At 48.7% G+C, this 22779-nt stretch overlaps 1 protein-coding gene across 5 annotated transcripts in view; it reads right to left on the bottom strand.

The window, feature by feature from the left end:
• Positions 1 to 22779, bottom strand: part of Jakmip1 (janus kinase and microtubule interacting protein 1) — a 122037-nt gene that overhangs the window by 52969 nt on the left and 46289 nt on the right. For all 5 annotated transcript variants that reach the window (XR_003836754.1, XR_003836755.1, XM_029477928.1 and 2 more), the window contains 2 exons: positions 12854 to 13116; positions 6307 to 6801 (listed from right to left, as the gene is read on the bottom strand). Coding sequence is in view for 3 of the 5 variants with exons in the window: in XM_029477928.1 (XP_029333788.1) it covers positions 6307 to 6801; positions 12854 to 12982 (624 nt within the window). In the remaining 2 variants the exon portion in view is untranslated. The remainder of the gene's footprint in view (positions 1 to 6306; positions 6802 to 12853; positions 13117 to 22779) is intronic.

The following is a 22779-nucleotide window of genomic DNA, read 5'->3' as shown; positions in this document are numbered from 1 at the left end:
AACCTGTTCCTCCCTGGCCGAGCTCTGCTGGTGATGACGGAGACTCGTCCCTTCCTCCTCTGCCAGATGCTTTAGATTCTTGATTGGTTCAGGACCAGTCCAGAAGACAGCAGCGTGCTACATCCATTAGTCAAACACCCTGCTGTGTGTGCATTTCCTTCTCTGTATCACTTCACCTCTTGCTGAGTGCAGGAGTTCAAGGCTTCCGGCACTGGGCTCAGTCTGCACAGGGTGGGCGGTGCAGTTGTACAGAGAGCGACAGGCCTTGGGAGAGAGTCCCTGCATAGTGCAGTTCTTCTGTACAGCTAACTACCACATGATCTCAGTCACCCCAGAATTGGCCAAGTTTTGCTCAGGCATCGACAAGCACTGTACAGGCCGGTCACTGCCTTGGATAACTTTGAATTGATGCACCCACATTACCAAGCACCCAGGGGAGCCCCTGTGGGTGCTTCCTCACAGATCCACCCTGCAAGGAGCTTCTGCTCTGTCCTCCATGCCACCCTCCTCTATCCCCTTCTCCTGCATGGTAGAGATACAGTCGCACCATAGGGAGGCTTCACCCTCAGGTTTGGGTTGATTTCTTTCTCCTGGCACATGGCTAGAGTCCACCCAAGCTCTTGTACACACCAGACATGCATTCCTTTAACTGAATATGCCACTATTCACATTATTATTATTATACTTGCATAGCAATTCTTCTTCGTCCTTCAGGGAAAGTGGGCCTTCGTGCTGAAGGCCTGACCTCCCTGTAGGCACTTTTTTTAAAAAATGGGGTTGGTTTCTCTGTGCTCAGGAAACTACAGATGTCTTCTGTTTACTTCTGCCTTCTCCCTCCTACTTGTCACACCCGAACTTCTATGACCCTTTCTTCTTACCGCCCTCGAGCATAAATTTTCTGGTACCTCAACTCCCTTCCTCAATCAGCTTTCAGCTGAGCCTTTGTTTCTTTGTTGTTTGTCCTGGATCGAAGTCTCATGCCCCAGTAAGATGGAAAGATTTCCGGGAGTGTGAATCCGCTCGTGGCCCAGGTTTCACCCATCCCTGGGTCAGACATCTTCTTCTCTGTGTTGAGCACATTGCAGTGCCTTAGTTAAGCAATCCCTGGAGGTTTAAACTAAGGGCTACAGATAAACCTAAGCGCATCTTCCTGGGCATCCTCCCATTTCCTGCCTGAACGGCTTTCCTTCCAGCTGAGTTCCCATTCTTTGGGAAGTGTGTTGCTCATCCTTTTCAGAAAGCGACGTGGCTGGGTCAGTTCTCCCACACCAGCAGACTTGTTCTCATTGCTTTACTTTACAATGCACCCATGTGTGGGACACCGGCTTTCCAGTGATGTCTTGGAACTACTGGTCTTTTTAACTGAGCCACTCCGGTGACTGTAGGAAGTGTCTTGGCTATAAACACGTCCTAGTAGAAACAATTCCTCATAGCCACCGCACTGTCCCAGTGTTGTTTACTGAAACGACGTCCTTTCCCTACTGCACTAGGAGACAGTCTGCCCCTAAGTCAAGTGATCCCGTATCTAGAGGTCTCTTCCTAGACCCTCCTGTTCCTACTTGGTGATAGGATGCCTGTCTAGCAAGCAGGGAGCTACACACACACACACACACACACACACACACACACATACACACACACACAGGTACACACGCTTGCACAAACAAACACACACATCCTCCATTCCAACCCCTTTAAGGGTTTAGTGACTAACCTAGACTCTGTTTGCCGATATCCGAGCTGCACAGCAATACCCTCCAAACACAAACATCATCTTCATCCGTCTGCCCCATCTACTCCCAAAAGTTCATCACAGCTGGGCTTGACCACTGACATCTCCACATGGGAGGTCAGGGACAGTCACTGAACCCTCCCTGAATATCCAACCACTCCTCCTAATAGCAGGCAATTCTGCCCTTACAGAACTTGGTTTTAGGGCCTCAGGGAGGAGCTAGAACACACAGGCATGGGGGTGTTATTGAGAATGTCTCCATCTGCACAGACATGGAGAAGCCACCACCCATGCTGGGTACAACCCCCCTGGTGCAGCTGTATTATGGCTACCCACACTCTTGCCACGACCCAAACTTATTGGTTCCCTCTATGAACTCTGGGAAATCAAACTGATCTGTCTGCCACTGGGAATATAAGGACAGGGTAAAACAACACTTAGTCATGCCCACACCCCTCCACACCGCCCCCCATGCTCATGCTCACACACACACACACACACACACACACACACACACACACACACACACACACCTACCTCAGAGGGAAGTCAGCTTGGCTTCTAGCTTTCCCTTCCTGGGCATTCTCATCAATGCAAATGGTTTACTTACTTGGCTCTCCCTTCACCCTTCCGAGCAAGGCTTCTAGCCTGGCAGAACTCCTGAACAACTTGCCTGACAATTGTTCCTGGAGCCTTTTTTTCCTGCTTCTTAAAATTAAAAGTCTCCTCCCTTCCAGCAGTTCATTTCTAGTACCCAAAAACGAAAGTTAATTTGTGTCTACTTTGTATCAGAGCTTGGACAAATGCGTTTGTTAGTTCTGAGAAGTCATGAGATTGATGACCTTGAGGGAGAGGCCCAGGCCACTGTGTGCCTCCCTTTTGCCATCCTGTGCCAACCACTGTTTGAGGACATGGCTCTGAGGATGCCATCTTGGAAGCTCGGACTGGGACTCGTCAGACACAGAACCCAGTGATACCTTGGCTTTCTCATTTTGAGAACCACCGTTGCCCAGTCTGTGCTAAGAAACAGACTGGAGGAACTGGGAGAGACCCTGGACTCTGCAGCATCTCAGCATCATTTGCATATAATGAGGCTCCCCTTCATCCCCTCTTTAGAACTTACCGCTTCCAGAGCTTCTGTATACTGTGCCCCTGGCTAGTGAAATGCTGAACAGAAGAGCTGCTTTAAGGGTCACTCTGGCTTGATCCTGAACGTGAGTGGGAAACCTTAACTGAATCATCATTATGACAAACATCGTTAGCAGATTTCCAAAAGAACAATTTATCAGACTAGAGCAACTCCATTTTAAGCCAGACATGCTAAGAGTCTGCCAGGAAGCGGAATTTTAAAATGTTTTGAATGCGTCGACAAAAATGGCCACGTGAGTTTTAATCCTTTATTACACTGTCAGATTGGCGTCTACACAGGCTGCGCGTGTGGTGGCCTCTATGAGTGGATCTCTGTGAGTTTGAGGCCAGCTTGGTCTACATATCACGCTCCAGGCCAGTCAAGGCTACACAGTGAGACCATCTCAAAACACCATAGATAGGTAGGTAGATAGATAGATAGATAGATAGATAGATAGATAGATAGATAGATAGACAGACAGGGATAGATGGATGGATAGTTGGTTGGGTGGATGGATGGATGGATAGTTGGTTGGATGGAGGATAGATGGATGGATGGATAGATAGATAGAATAAAATTCTCTAGTTTTAAATCAGTAAATACTAGCAGATCTTTACATTTTCATAGTTAACTTACCCTGGCTCATGATTTATTAGCCTTCTTATAGAGCCCTGGTCTTTCTTGGTTAATAATTAGCATTCTTATAACTAAGTTCTTTTTTGGGGGGGATTTTTTTTTTGGATTTTTCGAGACAGGGTTTTTCTGTGTAGCCCTGGCTGTCCTGGAACTCACTCTGTAGACCAGGCTGGCCTTGAACTCAGAAATCTGCCTGCATCTGCCTTCCAAGTGCTGGGATTAAAGGCGTGCGCCACCACTGCCCGGCATAACTAAGTTCTTAAGAGAGAATGCTCCATCCCTAGTTCTTCCCAAGTCACAGCTTTGGAATCTGGCTGGCGATGGAATCCTAAGGCTTTCAGTGCCTTTCTACTTCCTGGATGCATTGCATCTGTGTGAGCTACTCCTGCTCTTGACAGGAGTAAAATCACTCAGGAAACACACCTCTGGATATTTCCAGGGGTTTAATTAAAGTAGGACTACCTGCCAGCCATTATGTTGAGCAGCAGTAACCCCATGGTGGAAACCCTGGTCTGAGTAAACACAAGTCAGTTGAGCTCTAGTTTTCATTTCTCCTTGTTTCCACGGACTGTGAATGCAGTGTGAGCAGCTGCTTCCTGCTCCTGCCACCCATCAGGCCTTTCTCACCAGGATGGACTGCACCCTCAAATTGGGAGACAGGATGAGTCCTTCCTTTCTCAAGAGGCTTCTGGTCAGCTGTTGGATCACAGCCCCCAGTCTCGCAGCTGATGCAATAAGGATTCATTAGTTCCTCCGTAAGTGGAAGACGAAGGCGCCAGACCTAGACTCTTCTTATGTGTGGAAGTGCCGAGAGCTACAGGCTCAACAACCTGCACAGCTATGGGACATTCTATCCTACAGTGTTGATCTTGATGGGCTAGCTGCCACTTCCTCTAACTACACCTTGACCATTGATCTACACTCCCCAAGGTGTCTTCAGTGTCAGCATCCCTTTCCCCCATGACTTACCCCCCCATCCCCACCCGTGACTTAAAACCTCTGTCCCCTTCATACAGACAATTGACTTCCCAGGAAGTCATATTGTGAACACTGTATCAACTTTAATTTTAATTCATTTCTGAACTTGATTTCTTGATTGGTTTTTATCTTCAGCAGTTCTTGCTCTTTATGGTTTTCTTTGCCTTACTTTCTGGGAGATGAAACTTTAATATTTATTACTATTATTATCGTTGTGTGTTTATATGACAATTGTATTTGCATATGGGAAGCCATGTGCCCTGGTATGATGTAATCAGTTCTCACCTCCCGCCAAGGGTTCCCTGCGATCTCAGTTCATCAGGCTGACACAGCAAGCGATTTACCCACTGAGCCACCTTGCCAGACTCCTTCCTGGGAAGTCAATTGTCTGTATGTCTCCTGACAAGGCAGCTCAAAAGATGGTTGAGTCCCAGTATTTCTTTCATCTACAGCATGCTTTGCTCTGTGGACTGACACAGTTAGTGCTGAGAATCCTGACAGTTTGAAGCGCAGATGACTTTTGATTAAAGTGCTAGATGTCACCTCCCCAAGAACAACACTGTGGGCTGCCGGGGTAGGTCTGTGTACCCAGAAAGGTTCTTCTCCAACTCCAGCCAGGGGTCTGCCTCTTCCTCCTCCTTGTCTTTGAAATATTTATTACACATTTTTTAGGCTTTCCTATCAAACCCTTCACTGTTAAGTGCTGCTCCTGTCTATAGTCAGTTATGACCTCTTGACGTAGGTCCTTCACATCTGTGTCACCAGGCTGGCCACACTCGGGGTCAGTGTGCTCATGGTACATCATCTTGTTTCTTTACGTTGCACCTAACTCAGCCCTCAGCCTTCGAAGTGGCTCTCCTAAAAATCACCCCTTCGTGCAGTCTGAGATTCTAAGCTAGCTGAGGTGCTAGTACGCTGTGCCACCCTGCTGCAGGATGACCAGGGCCTTGAGGGGCACCTAGCTGTTCGACACAGTCCCGTATGTGTACAGAGCCCTGTCTCCTGTGTCTACTAGGACTGTGGAAGGTGACGTTATGCCCTGCAAGCCCCCATTGACCTTCCACATCCCTTCAGTGACTAAGAAGAATATTACCAGTCTATGGCCATACCACGCTGAAGGTCTGGGCTCAGAGGCTAAGCAGGGTTGGACCTGGTTAGTACTTGGATGGGAGAAGAGTATACCAGGGTGAGCTGACCCAGTCTGAGCCCTGCTTCTTCCTGTCACCGCTGAGATAGCTCAAAGTTCCACTCACCTCTTAATCAAAATCTCCACCTGCTCACACTTAGAACCCAGGCTAGGGCTGGTGGTGAGTGGTACTGGGAAGGGCTCCTTCCATTAGGAATGGAGGTCAAATCAACTTAACAGCTCTCACCCCACTCCCACTTTTTAAATAAAATTAAAATTTTTTATTTATTTTTTTACTTTCCTTTTTATTTATTTATGTATTTATTTGCTTACTTGGCACTTTACAGTTCCCTGAATGGTGCAGCCCTGGGTCTCACCCAAATGTAAGGCCCACTCCAGTTCAAGTGAATAAAGGCTGTATCTCCTGCCTTTCCTCTACAGCCTAGGTCCGCTCTTACAGCACCTCAGCCCTCCCCCCCCCCGCCCCCATCCACAAGTCCTACATAGAGACAAGGAAACTGCTCCTCTCTTTACAAATCTTCCCAGAACCCCACCCTAGGAGAAGCCTGCCATTCTAAACCTACTACCATCCCAGGAACAGCCAGGACTTTGCGGTCGCCCCTGTATCTCCAATCTTGCTTGCCTGGAGCACACAGCCCCCCTGTGCTTGAAGGAAGGGGTGCTGTGGGGAGAGAGTTCACGTACCAGTCTGCGGATGTCACGTTCGCACTCTCGCTTGATGCGGTGCACCTCATCCTGGTGCGCCTGGTACGCAGCGCGCAGGTCGGCGGCTTTGGCCTTGTCTGCCTGCATGCAGTTACTGAGTGCCTCTTCCGCCTGTTTGCGCGCAGCCTTCAGCTCCAAGATCTCCTGCTGCAGCCGCTGGCGCTCGCCATCAAAGGTCCTGCGCGCCTCCTCGCGCGCGTCGGCCAGCAATGCAGTCTTGACTTTGTCTGCGGCGCCATCGCGCAGCACATTCAGCGTGGCCTGCAGCCGCTGCAGCTCACCTTCCTTGATCTTGGCGGTCCGCGCTGCCTCCTGCTCGTGCTGCCGGATGAGCGCCTCGCGCAGCGCCTGCAGTTCCTTCGTCTTCTCCTCGTGCAGCTTGGCCTTGAGTTCCGAGATGTAGGCCGTGTGGCGACGCTGCTCCTGCTCCCGCTCCAGCTTGGCCTCCTGCAGACGCTCCCGCAGCTTCCCCACCTGCAGCCAGAACAGTGGCCAGAGTTAGGATCGCTCAGGGGTAGCCTCAGCTCGATACTCTTCCTGTCTCCACCCTCTAGTTCCCCTGCAGGCCACACCCACAGCTCGGCCCTCCATCCCAACCTCATCCCCATCTCCCTTCCCACAGTACTTTATGATTTTCTCTGGAGAGACAAACCTTGAGGACGTTTCGGTTCTGAACTGTAAGAGGAAGGACAAGAAACTAAGGAGAGAACAGAGGCCAAGGAAAATTCTAAACAGTTTAGCGGGTTTTTTTAGTGCCCCTGGGCAGGGAACTTGAGTCAGTGATGGCACCACTATTACCTTGTGCCAGAAGGTCTGGCAGACCAGTATGGAATTGGATGCAAAATAGCTGCCCTGAGACAGATGCATGAGACTAGTATCTCCTGACATCACATGCAATCACAGAAACAATAGGTGACACCATCAATCACCTCCCCCCGGAGCTGGAACTGGCACTCTCCTGGTGAACTTAGCACCAGGGCATCAAGACTCAAACAGTCCATAGACTTAAGGACAGCACTGTCCAAATGCAAGGAACACTGCAGCTGAGTCGGGTCCTGCTCCAGCCTACCTGCCTCAGACAACTGTGGTGCTATGGTCTCACTGTAAATCTGTCAAGGTTTAGAATTGTCTCCGAGATGACGAGGAACGCATCTAAATAGGACTGAGAGCGTTTCCAGGGAGAAATGTGGGAAGAAGACGTTCTTGTCCTGGAGAGGACCCGGGAGCTGGGGACCTGCTCTCACGCAGCAGAGAAGGGAAGTGCTTTCAGAGGTTCAGTCTGTTTGTTCTGTTGCCATGGCTCCTTTCATGGCTCTGGTCCATTATATTTGGGGAACATATAGGTCTGCTGTAGTTTTACAAGGGTTCATAGCTAAGAGATTGCCTTGAGTCTCACACAGAGACTTTGAACATGGACTTTTAAACAGTGTTGGAAGTGTTAAGGTTTTGGAGACCACAGATACAGGCTGAACACATTTTGCATCGTGGATGAGCTGGGGGTAGGGGGTGGGGCAGTCTAGGATGGAATGCTATGGTTTAAAGGGCGGCTGTCTCCATGCCATACTGACACAGGGTAGACTTCACCATCAACTTGACTACGTTTTAGGCTCACCCTGGAGATGAGGATTCTGGGAGTTGCCTGTAAGGATGTCTCTAGAGAGGATTACCTTAGGGGAGAAGGACCCACCCTGCAGCTGGAGGGCACCGTTCTATGGGCTGGGGGCTCAGATGGAATAAGATGGAAGAGAAGACTCCAGCTAGTCTCCAGCAAGCCTCTTTTTTCTGCTTCTCTGACATGAACCCTTAGTTCTGCTCGGCCACACCACCCGGCCATGATGGATGAGTCCTTTGAAAAGGTGGGTCAGAATAAACATGTCCTCCATAAAACTCTCCACCCCTAGGCTATTGATATCAGAATCTTTGTTGTCCCAGCAGCAAGAGGAGTAACTAACACACAGTGTGTCAGCCCTGTGGCTTTGTGAAGGACCTGGATCACCCGGCAGCTGTCTCACTAGAGGTAGGTACTTCCCTCACACAAGAAAGTTTGTTACTGAGCCAGTGCAAAGCCTGTAACTGGGCCTTAGTAGAACTGGAAGTGGTGTTGTGATTGGCAGAAATTATTAATACCACATTTGCATGCCACTCCCTGCCATGCCCCACAACTGGGCTGTACCCCTCACTTTTTGACCCAGGGGTGCACCCCCTCCTGTGCTGCTCCCTGGTGTTGTAAGAGATTCTCCTGAGATGCCATGTCTTCTGTGAGCTTCACCGTGGGTAAGACAGGCTAAGCAGGCAAGGGAGGTAGCAGAGGTGGTGACTGCTGCTGCCTTGGTGGTAGGGACAGCACCATCCTCATGAAGCCAGCACAGTCACAGAGAGTGACTGGGCAAAGACTGCCTGGAGCCCAGACAGGAGACAGCTCAGGATAGTGGAAGCACAAAGAAAGCACTGTAAAAGACAAGACAGCACCAAGACAGCAGCAGAAGGCATTGACAGGCTTCCAAAACCAAAGGCCAGAGGCTGCAGTTCCTGGGTACTGAGTCCAAAGAGCTAAGGGTCCCCACATCCAAGGTCTAGGAGCTGTAAGAGCAGCAACTGCAAGAGCCCAGGATCCTGACACACAAGACCTGGAAATAAGACTCCCACCCCAAGCCGGGCATGGTGGCGCACGCCTTTAATCCCAGCATTCGGGAGGCAGAGGCAGGCGGATTTCTGAGTTCGAGTCCAGCCTGGTCTACAAAGTGAGTTCCAGGACAGCCAGGACTATACAGAGAAACCCTGTCTCGAAAAAACCAAAAGAAAAAAAAAAAAAAGACTCCCACCCCACCCACCAAGGCCAACCAATCCCTTATGGCTGGGGTCAAGGTCTGACTCACTTCTGCAGACCAAGGCTGGTTCCTGCCTCGGGATGAATAAATAGTATAGTATGGACTAGTTGCAGCAGGACTGAATAAATCACTGTCGGGCTACAGAACCTGCATGGCCTTCCCTCCACCATCACTGCTCCCCATATGACCTCAGACTTTGGACCTTTTCGGGGTTTCGAGTTCTACCCTGCCAGCCAGACATTCATCCCACCCTGTCCCTGACTAACACTCATGTTGCTCATGGGGGCAGTTGAAAACTTGATGCAATGCAAATCTGTTTACTTCCTCTCCAGTCAGAGAAATCCTTAGGATCAGCTCTAAGGTCTTCACAGGCCCAGCTTGCCCTGCAGGTGCTGAGACCTCCCCCCCACCCTACCCCACCCCTCCCCGCACCAGTTGAGGGGAGGGACCTCATGCAAATCAGGTGTCCCAGCTCACAGCAGGCTGCATACAGTACTCAGGACAAGGCCCTCAGTGAATGAATGGTGTCTTAGTTAGGGTTTTACTGCTGTGAAAAGACACCAAGACCAGGGAAAGTCTTATAAACAACAACATTTAATTGGGGCTGGCTTACAGGTTCAGAGGTTCAGTGCATTAGCATCAAGGTGGGAGCATGGCAGCATCCAGGCAGGTATTGTGCAAGAGGAGCTGAGAGTTCTACATCTTCATCCAAAGGCTGCTAGTGGAAGACTGACTTAGGGTGAGAGAATTAAGCCCACACCCACAGTGACACACCTACTACAACCAGGTCACACCTATTCCAACAAGGCCACAACTCCAAATGGTGCCACTCCCTGGTCCAAGAATAGAAAAACCATCACAAATGGTGAGAGGAACACTTGACTCATGTTCCTTCTTCAACTGAAGACTTTTATGCCTGTCCTCTGCTAACATAAGGACACCATCAACATGACCTTGCTGGTGAGTATGATATCATGTTCAATGACACCTAAATGAAATCGTGCAGTTCACATTTATGCGTTTCCTCCTGGCCTGGGGGCTGCTCTACTGAGTTCTCTGAGAGCAGACTTGTCTCAGTGACTAAACAGGCAAAGCCCTATGCAGACCACAGAGGGTGATGCGGAGAGGACAGCAGCCGGAAGATGGCAAGGCAAATATCCCAAGTCCCAGAGCTGAGAGGCATCCTGGGTGGTCGGAGACTCCCAAAGCTGATCTTTGGTACTTTGTGGGTTCTTTTCCCTTCCCTTTATCCCCCTGGCTTCACCCCACATCACTAGATAGGAGAGAAAGAAGGGTAGGGGGGAGAGAGAGAGAGAGATTGGGGAATCTAATTTCTTTTTTTGTTTGTTTTTGTTTTGTTTTGTTGTTTTGGTTTCTTTGAGACAGGGTTTCTCTGTGTAGCCCGGGCTGTTCTGGAGCTCACTCTGTAGACCAGGTTGGCCTCAAACTCAGAAATCTGCCTGCCTCTGCCTCCCAAGTGCTGGGATTAAATGTGTGTGCCACTACTGCCCAGCTCTGAATCTAATTTCTTTCTTGTTTCTTCTTTGACTGTAGCTGGTCTTTGCTCCTTTGAGCAACCTTTTACCCCTCTGGTTTCACCCCCTATCACTAGATAGAGAGTGAGATCTGAATAATTTCTTTCTTCTTGTTTTTCCTTTGAGTACCACTACTAACAAACCACAACCAACAACTACCCACCCAACTATCCAACTATTGGGTCTCTAGCATTTATATACCCTCAGAAAAATTCCCAGAATCCCAAAGTCACACAATTGCAGAAACAATTTGCAGCTGGGTAAAACCATGCCTCTGCTAGAGCACGAGACAAATCACAATCAGCTGCTGCAAAGCAGCCCCATAGCCCCACACCTGGGAGTAAGACAAAAACAGTCTTAAAATAGTCTGAGGTTTTTTGTTTTGTTTTGTTTTATTTTGTTTTGTTTTGTTTTGTTTTTTAAGAAACCAAAATTCGGGCTGGAGAGATGGCTCAGTGGTTAAGAGCACTGACTGCTCTTCCAGAGGTCCTGAGTTCAATTCCCAGCAACCACATGGTGGCTTACAATCACCTGTAATGGAATCTGATTCCTGATTCCTTCTTCTGGTGTATGTGAAGACAGAGCACACACACACACACACACACACACACACACACACACACACATATATATATATATATATATATATATATATATATATATATAGTATTTTTAAAATATTAAAATAGGGCTGGCAAGATGACTCAGCAGGTAAGAGTACTGACTGTTCCTCCAAAGGTCCTGAGTTCAATTCCCAGCAACCACATGGTGGCTCACAACCACCCGTAATGAGATCTGATGCCCTCTTCTGGTGTGTCTAAAGACAGCTACAGTGTACTTATGTATAACAATAAATAAATCTTTGGGCCAGAGCAAGCAGGTCTGACCAGAGTGAGGAGAGGTCCTAAAATTCAGTTCCCAACAACCACATGAAGGCTGAAGGCTCACAACCATCTACATCTACAGTGTACTCATATAAATAAATAAATAAGTCTTTAAAATATTAAAATAATAGAAACCAACATTCCAGAATTCTCACTACAGACTCCCACAAGTCTGTCTTCCATAGTATAGCACCTGCTAGACCAGGGCTAACCTGGTATGGAGGCTCGATTACGTCTCACAAAACAAACAAGCTAAAGTCCTAAATACTAGAGTCTTAGGATGGCATTAGATTGTAAGAGTACCTGTAATGAGCAGATTAGTGTAAAATGAGGACATTCTATTGGGTCCAAATCCTATCTGTGATGGTTAGGATTAACTATCAACAGGTAGACGTTAGAATCGCCTGGAAGATGGGCCTCTGGGCATGTCTTGAGGGGATTATCTTAATTACATTAAGTGATATGTGAAGATCCTTCTGTGGTAGGGAGCACCCTGTCCAGGGTGTGCAAGGCTGCACAGCAATGGAGAATGCATAGCTATGGAGAAAGCAAGCTGAATACTGGCTCATACTAATTGCTCTCAGCTTCTGACTATGAAGGCCATGTGACCAGCTCCCCCAGAATCCATCCTGCAGCTGTGACTTCCCAGCTCTGAGGGATCTCAGACCCTCCCATATCACAACAGCTGCTACAGCAAAGACTATGGTGGTGGGGTATTGCCTTGTAGCTGTTATCTCAGACATTTAGGACAGCCTTGAACTAGTTCATCTCCTGCAAGCTCAGAACAAGAGCTGGGAGACTTTAAGTCACACATCCATGATCAGGAAGCCAGTCTGGCTGAATCATAAGAAGGCCACCGTGTCTATGAACCAGACAGCTGGAGTCCCCTGACCGTACTGTGTTGACATAAGAGCTGTGCCTTGACTGTTTTCCTGAAGGTTGTGGGTGCCCAGCCAAGTACTGTTCCAACAGGTTCCAAAGCTTATATATGCCCTACAATGTCAAGAAAGTTCTTGTCACAGAGCCAGGCTCTTCAGAGATGACTTGCCCATAGCCCCTACCTTGACTCCTATCTTGCAAGGAAGGGGAAGCTGAAACATAAAGAATCTTGAAGCCCCACCAAGGTCACAGGCAGCATGTGGTAAAAACTACCACCAGGTCGTCTTCTCAGCTGTCTCCTGTACTCAAAGGGGCAGCTGAGGCTTGGGCCTGGGATTACACTCTTCACAGCCCAGTGCTCACAGCCCAGCCTGAGGTGGCCCCCGAGGCCCCGCCTTACCTTGCTCTTCTCCTGCTGGAACTCAATCTGGATGTTGGTCAGCTTGGCCCGCAGCTCTTCATTAGCCATCTGCACAGAGTCTGTCTCCACCTCGGGCTTCTCCCCCTTGCTGCGGCCCTTTTTAGACATGTTTCCTCTTGGAGTGAGACACGGAGGTCCTGAGGTTCACGCCCACCCACCAGCGAGCACAGCTACCAGCTCGGCTGTGCTAAGCAGTCGTACAGGGCTCCGCTCGTCCTCTGTGCACACCATCACTGGCAAGTCTGTCCAGGGACAAGAGAGACTGAGTAAGCACATAGCAAGTGTCCCCCTAGCCTGAGCATCCCAGGCCTAAGCACCTGCCTCACCTGCAGAAGGCCTACCACTCTCAAGTCTGGTCTATCATCGCTCACTGGAGCTACCATAGAATCACTTGGAAGATGTTACAGGCAGAGTCTCACAATCCTTGGGGCCTGACCACCAGCTCCTAAATGATGCCCCCAGAGGACCACACTGTGCCGCTCTCCTCTAGTCCTGGCCTCTTGAGGTTGCAGGACCTCATCAGTGTATCTGGGAGCCACAGCATACAGACCTCTGTGCAGCCTGTGGGTGCTGTTTCTAAAGGCTTCCTGGGGGTCTCACTTGAAGCACGTGGCAGAGGACAGGAGGCACTGTGTGTCCACAAGCTAGTAACCCTGGACCAATGTCAGTGCCGCACTCTGAAACAGACGGTTTCACCCCAGACTTAACTGTTACTCCTATGCAGGGTAAAATTCTGTCATCCATGTTACAGATGAAGAAGAAATGGAGGCATGCACCAGCCAAGCACCAGGTTACACAGCTCATAACAGGAAATGGAGCTGACCTGATCATCCTGCTATGTCCAAAAGCAACACCAGGACAAGCAACTGAGGCCCTGGGACAGCAGACCTTGCCACCAAGGGCCCAGTCCAAACTCCTCCTGCTGCCCACTAAACAAGAGAAACTCCAGTCAGGGAAATACCTGCCACATGGCTACAAAGCTGAAGTGCTGCCCAGTGAGAGTGGGGAGGACACATGAGAGGGAAGGATGGAGGAAGAGAGGAAGAGAAGATGTTAGGAGAAATTAACAGAATATATAGTTTCTAGTCCAACACATAAAAAATTTGGAGTCCCAAGATAGATAAAGAAAATGGAAATAAGGAACTTCCTTAGATCATCCGAGGACTGAGGTCTTAGGGCAAAGCAATGCCTGTCCCACAGAGGGCCCGGAGCAGAGAACCGCTTCCCGAGTACAGCTCCAGCTCCGTTTGCATCAGGCCCAGCTTTCAACAAAATATCAAAGACTAGACCCAGACTCAGACATTAAAGTAATTCTGAATAGCATGCAAAGGGCCTCAGAGAAAAAAGCAGACAGCATGGCAGAACAGATGGTCTGTAAGTAGAGAAGAAAAATCCAGGAAGGGATAACGAGATGTCCAAGTTAAAGCACACACAAGCGCACACACACACACACACATACACACACACACACCACAGAGGAACTCAAACAAGCTTTCTACAAGTTTTTGCAGGACTGCACAGAGCTAAAGAGCCCATGAGCTCACAGATGCACCAATGGTGTATTTCCAAACTGAAGAGAGTCTGTCCATGAGGTCACAGATACTAACATAGTGTCTTCAAACTGAAAAGCAATGAGAAACTAACAAGACAGAGACAAGACTGTCCAGGGGCAAAATAGTGAGGAGGCAGTGTATTAGCTAGACTAATAGCTGTGCTCAAACACACCGAAAGCAACTTGAAGAGAAAAGGGTTTACTTCAGCTGCTAGTCCCACATCACACTCCATCACTGACAGAAATCGGGGCAGGAACTCAAATAAGGCAAGAGTCTGGAGGCAGGAGCTGATACAGAGGCTGTGGGGGAGTGCTTACTTACTGGTTTGCTCATAAGCCAATCTGGTGGGCACTTCGTCTCAATCTGGCTCCCTCTTCTAAAAAGACTCTAGCTTGTGCCAGGTTGATCTAAAACTAGCCAACACAGGTGTGAATGGAAGAGTGAGAGAAAGAGCCACAGGTCTCTGTAAAGCTATGTGTGTTCTTCCCCAACTAACAGCAGACACCCAACCATAGGTACACACATTGTACTTGCACGTGAGTATGTCACACAGCAAGCTGCAGCTGACCAAAGATGAAGGAAAAGAAAATCCTAAAACAAGACCAAGAAGAAATAGCTCAGCTACAGAAAAACAATGATAAGAATTCAGCAGACATCTCTGCAGAAATGATGGGGGGGGGGGGAACAGAGCAAAAAATGGTTTAGATAAGAAAGTCAACCTGCAATTCAGTCAACTGTGACATTTTCAGAGATTAAAAACTCAAGAGAAACAAAAGCCAAAGGATCGGCCAAGCCACACAGACCTCCCCTTTTAAGAAGGCTAAGAGAAAACGCTACAGAGAAGGGTACAATGAGTTGAAAACCCAGTCTAGCTGGACCTGTAGTGTCCTGTATACCTTTAACCCCAGCACTTGGGAGGCAGAGGCTGGTGGATCATTCTGAGTTTTGGGGCCAGTGCTGGCTACAAGGGTTCCAAACCAGCCAGTGCTACATAGTAAGACTGTCTAAAAACAAAAACAAAAACAAAAACAAAACAAACAAACAAAAAAGTCCTCAGTCTAAATAGGAGAACAAACAAATGAAAACCAGATTATATTGTAAAATTATGGTTTCCATTTAAAAAACAATGAGAGAGCTCTAGAGAAGGGATATGTAAACAGTAAAAACTTGAGGTTTCTATTCTTAACTGATCTGACAGATACCAGTTTGCTGGAGCAGAAAGAACTGTGGGCTGGATGCCTGCAGCTCCAGCTGGGAGGGGGAGGGGTGACAAATCAGATCTCACAACCTACTAGAGGAAGTAGGACCCATACAGATGCTATAGTGTACTGTTCATCCAAACTGGACTTAAGACAGCTTCTAAATACATGTTGCAAACTCTGGGCTTCTCCTGAAACAGTTTTGAGAGCGAGGAACAAATTGAGTTCCTCTTAAAACGGAAGCATTAAGCTACAAAAGGCAGAAAGAGAGAAGATAAAATCAGTTACTAAGAAGACTCAAGGAATCCAAGCTAATAATCAACTGGGCAGACAGCAGCTAAGGACACCAGCTCTAACTCAACCACCCAGAGCACCGTGGCTTCACAGCCAGCCACTGCCCCATGCTGGGGTCCCCGGAAACTGCAGAGAGAGCCAGGGGAAAAATGGCAACAATAGTATCTGAATTCACACAGCCCAAAATGCTAGCTCTGAGCACCCAGCACTCACATTGTGTACCATGCAATGCCCTCAGAGGCTGCAGGGAACACCATGGCTCTGTCTCCCGGCTGTTGTATTGCCTGCTCTTTTTTTTATTAGATATTTTCTTCATTTACATTTCAAATGTATCCAGATCATTTTCCTATACCCTCCCCCCGCCCTGCTCCCCTACCCACCCACTCCCACTTCCCTGGCGTTCCCCTTTACTGGGGCATATACAGTTTGCAAGACCAAGGGGCCCCTCTTCATAATGATGGCTGACTAAGCCATCTTCTGCTACATATGCAGCTAGAGACACGAACTCTGGGAGGTACTGGTTAGTTCATATTGTTGTTCCTCCTATAGGGTTGCAGACCCCTTCAGCTCGAGTGTTTTCTCTAGCTTCTCCATTGGGGGCCCTGTGTTCCATCCAATAGCTGACTGTGAGTATCCACTTCTGCTCTTCTTGAAATGGAACAGTTTCAGTAAGGAAACAAAAACTTTAAAAATGTTCCTATCTTCATTGTTCGGCATGCGAATATCAAATTGGTGTCTACGTCTCATTACTAGGACTAGTGAGATGGCTGAGCGGGTAAGGATGCAGAGCTTAGTCTCTGGGACCCACGTGGCGGAGGGCAAGAAGTGACTCCTGCAAGTTGTCCCCTGACTTCCAAGCATATGCACGTATACGATAGATAAATAAGCATAATAAAATTTTTCTTAATTGCTGTTTGTGTTGTTAATATCTTTCATAGAGAAACATTCAATGAATTGTGACTCATGATTAGGGCAGAATTCACAACTTCTGAAGTGGCCCTAAGCATGCTTTTGTTATTCAGTATGATATATTTATTTATGCAAAGTGCCATTTGAAGCTTTGAGGATTACAAAATCAAAATATTAGTCAGCTCCAAAATATATTAAAGGTGTTCTACTCCAACTCTCAATATCAAATATTCAGCCAATATTTAATTTCTTACATAAAAATAAAGAGCCCATCATTCTCATTAGTATGCAGATGTTTTCATTTTAAGAAATGCCACAATCATATGAACATAATAGAATTGTTTTAAAGCCGGGCAGGGGTGGCACACACCTTTGATTCCAGCACTCAGGAGGCAGAGGCAGGCAGATCTCTGTGAGTTTGAAGCCAGCTTAGTCTACAAGTAAGTTCTAGGGCAGCCAGAGCTATACAAAGAAACCCTGTCTCAAAAATCAAAGAGAAAAAAAACATTGTTTCAAAGTAAGTATCGTATGACTTACCAGGAAACATCTGAGTTGTGTGCTATACCTTTAAACTTGGGGTCATGGAAATTACTCCAGCAAAAGGGATCACAAGTGGCAAAAGCCTTAGAGGCACCCATGGAGACAGAAGCTGCCGGAGTGGAGACAAAACGAGAGCCAATCATTTGTTGCCTACAGCAAAGCACTGACTTTTAAGACTCTCTCGTGTGCAAAGCTGGCCAACACTTTCATTGTTAATTGGGGGAACTGCTTTGAATTCATACCCAGTCACAGAGGAACGGATTGGAAACCGTGAAGTCAAGGCCCTGCTGGCAGGGCCTCCAGGAACAGGACACCAGACTCCACTCACCTGAGCTCCTGAATATTTATGGATGGGTGGGTCTCCCTCCCACCCACTGCCCTCACCAGCATCTCCTTGGTAATCATGAGAACAGTTACAACCAGCCAGCTCTCTGTGAGGCTCAAACAACTGAAGCTAAACACAACTGTTCCATTCCCACAAAAAGATGCACTCCACATCATACTCTAAGGAGGAGGGAGGGAAGGAGGAAGGAAGGGTGGCTGGGTGGGCGGGCCCTAAGGGAATGTGACAACACTGAGCCCAGTTGTTTGGAAGCAAATTACAGAACCTGACGTGAGTCAGTCCTTCTGGAAGGCAGAGTCCATACGCTCCCTGAAGCTCTCCTTCTCCCATGGGTCCACTTTCCAGACACAAGGTTGATGCCCCAAAGTGGGTGGTGATGCACCCAGGGGAAGGAGAGTCTTTGTTGATTTTCTAGCAGAGCAGACACTTCCAGAACCAGAGTTGAAAGCCATCTTGTGTTCTCTTGCCTGCAAAGGTGCTCCCTAGAGTATACCTTGGAAATGTCCTACATGGTTCCTTACACTTCCTAGACTCCTCTGCAGAAATGCGTCATGTGAACAGACTTGGCCAATGATGTACATGAATGGTTGTGCCTAGGGCCCTCACCGGCAGAATTTAAAGTATGACTATGCTTCCTGCCTATAGAACCCTATAAAACCATCTGTTGAGGTGGTGACAAGGCCACAGGGACATCTGGGCTCCTGACTCGGGCACTAGACAGGCCCAGCCAGCCTTCACTAAAGGATCTATGAAGCTGAACTGTCCTTTTAACCTTCCTTTGTTGGCGTGGTTTGGCCTTGACACCTGGGAAATGTTCTTCCTAGCCTGCCTTCCTTCTCCTTACCACCTACCTAACTTCAAACTGCAACTCAGACGTCCCCAATTGCTCAGCACCTGCATCATGTTCTGTAAACATTCCTCTCCATCATCTTCTGATTGGTTTGGAGCTGACAGCCTATGGCCACAGAGGAGAGGAAAGGCAAGACACCAGGGCAGAGACAGGAACTCTGGGAAAGAATCAGGTGTGTGGATTTGCCAGCCGGACATGGAGGAAGTCAGATGTATGGGGACTGAATGAAAGGTAACAGGTCACGAGGCAAACATGACTAGAATGGAGGGATTAGTTAAGTTATATGAGCTGGTTGGGAAGAAGTCTATGCTATAATGTCTAAACACTCATAAATAATAAGAAATCACTGTCATTGCGGGCTGGCCGGCCAATAGCTGTCAATCATAAGGCCAGCCAAGGCAAACGAGGCATAGCAGATCTGCTTGTCCTGGATGTGGGAAGGGCTACAAATCTAAGGTAAACTGGTTTACAGAGCCCAGACTTGCCCACTGCTTCTTCCCAGGTGGGATTAAATGGTCACACCACAGAGGCAAGAGTTGTGACATATTTAACACACCTAACCCCTATATACCAAGAAAAGCCAGGCCTCAGTGGTGGGAGGGTGGATTCCATCTGAGCTTAAAGATGAGTCAACTGCGAACTCCTCCCTAAGGTGGAAGAAGGACCTATGACACCAGGACTGCAGTGATCCCCAGTGACATCCCAAGAGAAGGAAGAACAAACCGGGTACCCTCAATGAATGCGGGCACCCAGATCCTCGGCCAGATGCCAGGAAGCAGAACCATGAGATAAAGAGAAGCAAACACTGCAGCTCTCAGGTCCTAGCACATCCCAGCCCAGAAGGACTGCTCTCAGAGGGGGAACCCTCTCTCCCCACCCTACCCCACCAAAGTCACAGATCTCCTCCCCCACAGCTCCATCAGTCTGCCCTGTGCCTCCTTCTGAGAAGCCACACTGGGCAAACAGACCTGGAGTCCCTAATAACACTGTTCCACCCAGTCCATTCAGTCACTCACTCAACTAAGATCGACCGGACTTGCCCATGCTGGTCCTAGAATGAGAAACCCCTGCTTGCCTCTGTCTCTGATCTCTCCTTCCTTATCTTACTTAGTTCTGTGCTCGTGGGAGCTGCTGTGCCTGGCGCTAAGCAGATGCAGTGACAGCATGGCCGAGGGAGACTTGGGAGAGCTGCGGGCTAGGCCATGGGCACTGTGGAATTGAATTCTGCAACGGATGGATTCCATGACAGAGGGTAAGGGTGTTGAGGGGGATGAGGAGGGTCATCAGTCCAGAGCCACCATGTCTCTCAGGGTAGCCCTGAGGAAAAAAAGGCCCCTCTCCCATTCAGCAGACATCTAAAGCCTTGATCCTAGCAGCCCCTGGCACTGACACACCCTGCTCACACCTCACCAACCCCAAAGGAAATCTTCCTCAAGGACTGTCCTTCTGTCACCAACCCCCTCCCTCCACCTAGCATCCATCCAAGCTTCTACTTGTGGTCAAGGTGGGATCCATGCACACAACTATGTAATGTATGCCTTTCACCAATTCTTGTTATAAAATCGTCTTAGCTGTAGGTCTAGGGACATCTTTTAATTTTGCAAGCCAGTCTTGCAGACAAGTGGGTCCCAGTAGCAGGTCTTTTTTTTTTTTTTTCTGGCTGGTGTCTGCAACAGCTCAATAACCACCCATCAGCCTCCACGGTTTACCACGTGACCTGCTGCGGGACGCCAGCAAACTCCGTGCACCGAGTACCGATGATATAATGGCTTCCGTGCACCTTTCTGAGACAGAGCGCACGCAAGGTGACTGTGTCACCTGGGAACGTGGCCCAGAGGCCAGCTGACTTCCAGCCCCTGATTCAGGCTCAGGTCCAGCAGACCTTCCTGTATGGGGAGTGGCATTTTGCATATGTTTCTCCTAAACAAATGAGGATTTCAGATTTTTGTTTGGGCTGCAGGAAACACACATCAGCATCATATCTCTACACATCCCTTAGCTTCAGACAGACACACACACATACACACACACACACACACACACACACACACACGCACGCACTCGTGCACGATTGCTGTGAGCAAGTCCACCAAGGAACAGGGATCAGGAGCCAATGCCATCATTTTTTTGGGGTTTTTTTTTTGTTTGTTTGTTTTTGTTTTTGGTTTTTCGAGACAGGGTTTCTCTGTATAGCCCTGGCTGTCCTGGAACTCACTTTGTAGACCAGGCTGGCCTCGAACTCAGAAATCCGCCTGCCTCTGCCTCCCGAATGCTGGGATTAAAGGCGTGCGCCACCACGCCCGGCTCATCATTCTTTACCAATTCAACTCAGCAGCCTGTCCTGAGTACCAGCCAGGCACAGGGAAAGAGGGCAGAGGGAGGCGCTATGGGGCTGCAGAGATGCCTACACTGCAGGAGGGGGCCTTGATTCTTGCTGTCCCTCAAACTGTCTCGTGTGTCCCTGTAGCTCATCTGCAGACAGTACCATGGCCACTCCCAGGCCCAGTGTTGTGTTGTGTAGAATTTCAAACCTTCCGTCCTAGACAGAAGCTCCTTATAGCCCAGGAAGGAAACAATTTACAAGTGTCAGGAAGCCCCTGAATGTGCCAGCTGCACCAGAACCCACCCTCCTCAAGGTTATGTAAGCAGTAAGAACTGCTAGAGAGACTGAGGCGGGGCAGCTTGCTGGAATAGATGCTCTCTAACCAATCGCATGCCTGCAGGTGTCCATGGGTCATCACCCATGCTGGGGTGGGCTTTGGGGATGCAGCTGTCTTTGAGTCATTTCTGCTCCTGTAAATAACTCTCACCCACATTGCCATAAGTAACCGCAGTGAAACTGATGGGTCACCGAGTTGGACTTTGCTGGTATCTGCACTTTGATCTCTTGTCAGTTTCCATATTCCCCACAATGATTCTTCCTCCCTATGTCAGCTAGCACCTGCCTTCAAGTCCTCCACAGCCAGTTTCACCCACATTCCTTAGAGAAATACACCACCTCGTCTATGCAAGCACCCGCCCTATGCCAAGTCCTGGGTGAGCGAGACAGGCAGAGAGCCTGACAGCTGCTGCCTAAGGCCCTGCAGGTTCCCCTACATCATAGGAGACAGGCAGGTATCACAGGAGCTCCGATGCCTCTAAATGCTTTCAGAGCGACTCCCAGCACCATCCCCCGCAGCCCTCCTATATAAAGAAAGAAAAGCTGCCTGTAAAAACTGAAGAGGCATTCCTGCCAAGGAGGCTAAGCACAAATCTTCACCCTTCCCTCCTCTCCTTCAAAGCCAGTTCCCCAGGCTCGCCCCAGCCTTCCTTCCCTCTCATCCCATTATCCCAGCCCCCAACTCCAGCAGGTACCCCCTGGGAAGCCAGCAGCCAAGTCTGCCAGAGAAGAAAGTAGGCCAGCGAAGCAGGTAGGTGAGCTTCAGGTCTTCAGGTCTTCACACTCCCTTCCCTCCTGCAAATCTTATCCCCCAGTCTCATGCCCAGCTCTGCAGCAGACTACCCATGATGGCTACCCCTGGCTCTCCGCCCCTCTTCCCAGGGGACTAAGCTGAACCTGGTGAGACACTTTCTCCCTTTGCAAACTTCCTTTATCCCCCAAGGCTGCCTCTATTCCTAAGTGTCAGTTCCCAATACCTAGAAACATATTTTACCTAGAACCCGCAGTGGCCACACCTAGTAGAATCCCAGTGTAATTCCCTACCAACCAACACAGGGCCGCCAGCACATCCTCCTGAAGACGGAGTGGGCAACAGAAACTAATGAACAAAACGAAGGGACTCAGCCAGACCGAGCACAGCAAGCATGGCTGGGAAGCCTTGCCTTTCCCCCATCCCCTCTGCTTGGTTAAAAACCATTAAATCGCATCCCTAAAGCTAACTAACTCCCAAGTCCCTCACTTGGCCAATTCCTCTCCTGAGGCTGACCACCAAGGTCCGGATATCAAATTATTGACGTCCAGCAATCAAAAGTCCCATTTGAATCATCTATAACATCTCTAATTAAAATTAGGCACATCATCACAACCCTTGCACCTTCTTTTTTTTTATTAGATTTTTTTTTTATTTACATTTCCAATGCTATCCCGAAAGTTCCCTATATCCCCCCCCGCCCTGCTCCCCTACCCACCCACTCCCACTTCTTGGCCCCGGCATTGCCCTGTACTGGGGCATATAAAGTTTGCAAGACCAAGGGGCCTCTCTTCCCAATGATGGCCG

Source organism: Mus caroli, chromosome 5 (assembly GCF_900094665.2).
Source record: "Mus caroli chromosome 5, CAROLI_EIJ_v1.1, whole genome shotgun sequence".
In the NCBI taxonomy this organism is placed as follows: Eukaryota; Metazoa; Chordata; class Mammalia; order Rodentia; family Muridae; genus Mus; species Mus caroli.
This window is presented reverse-complemented; position numbering and strand designations above follow the sequence as displayed.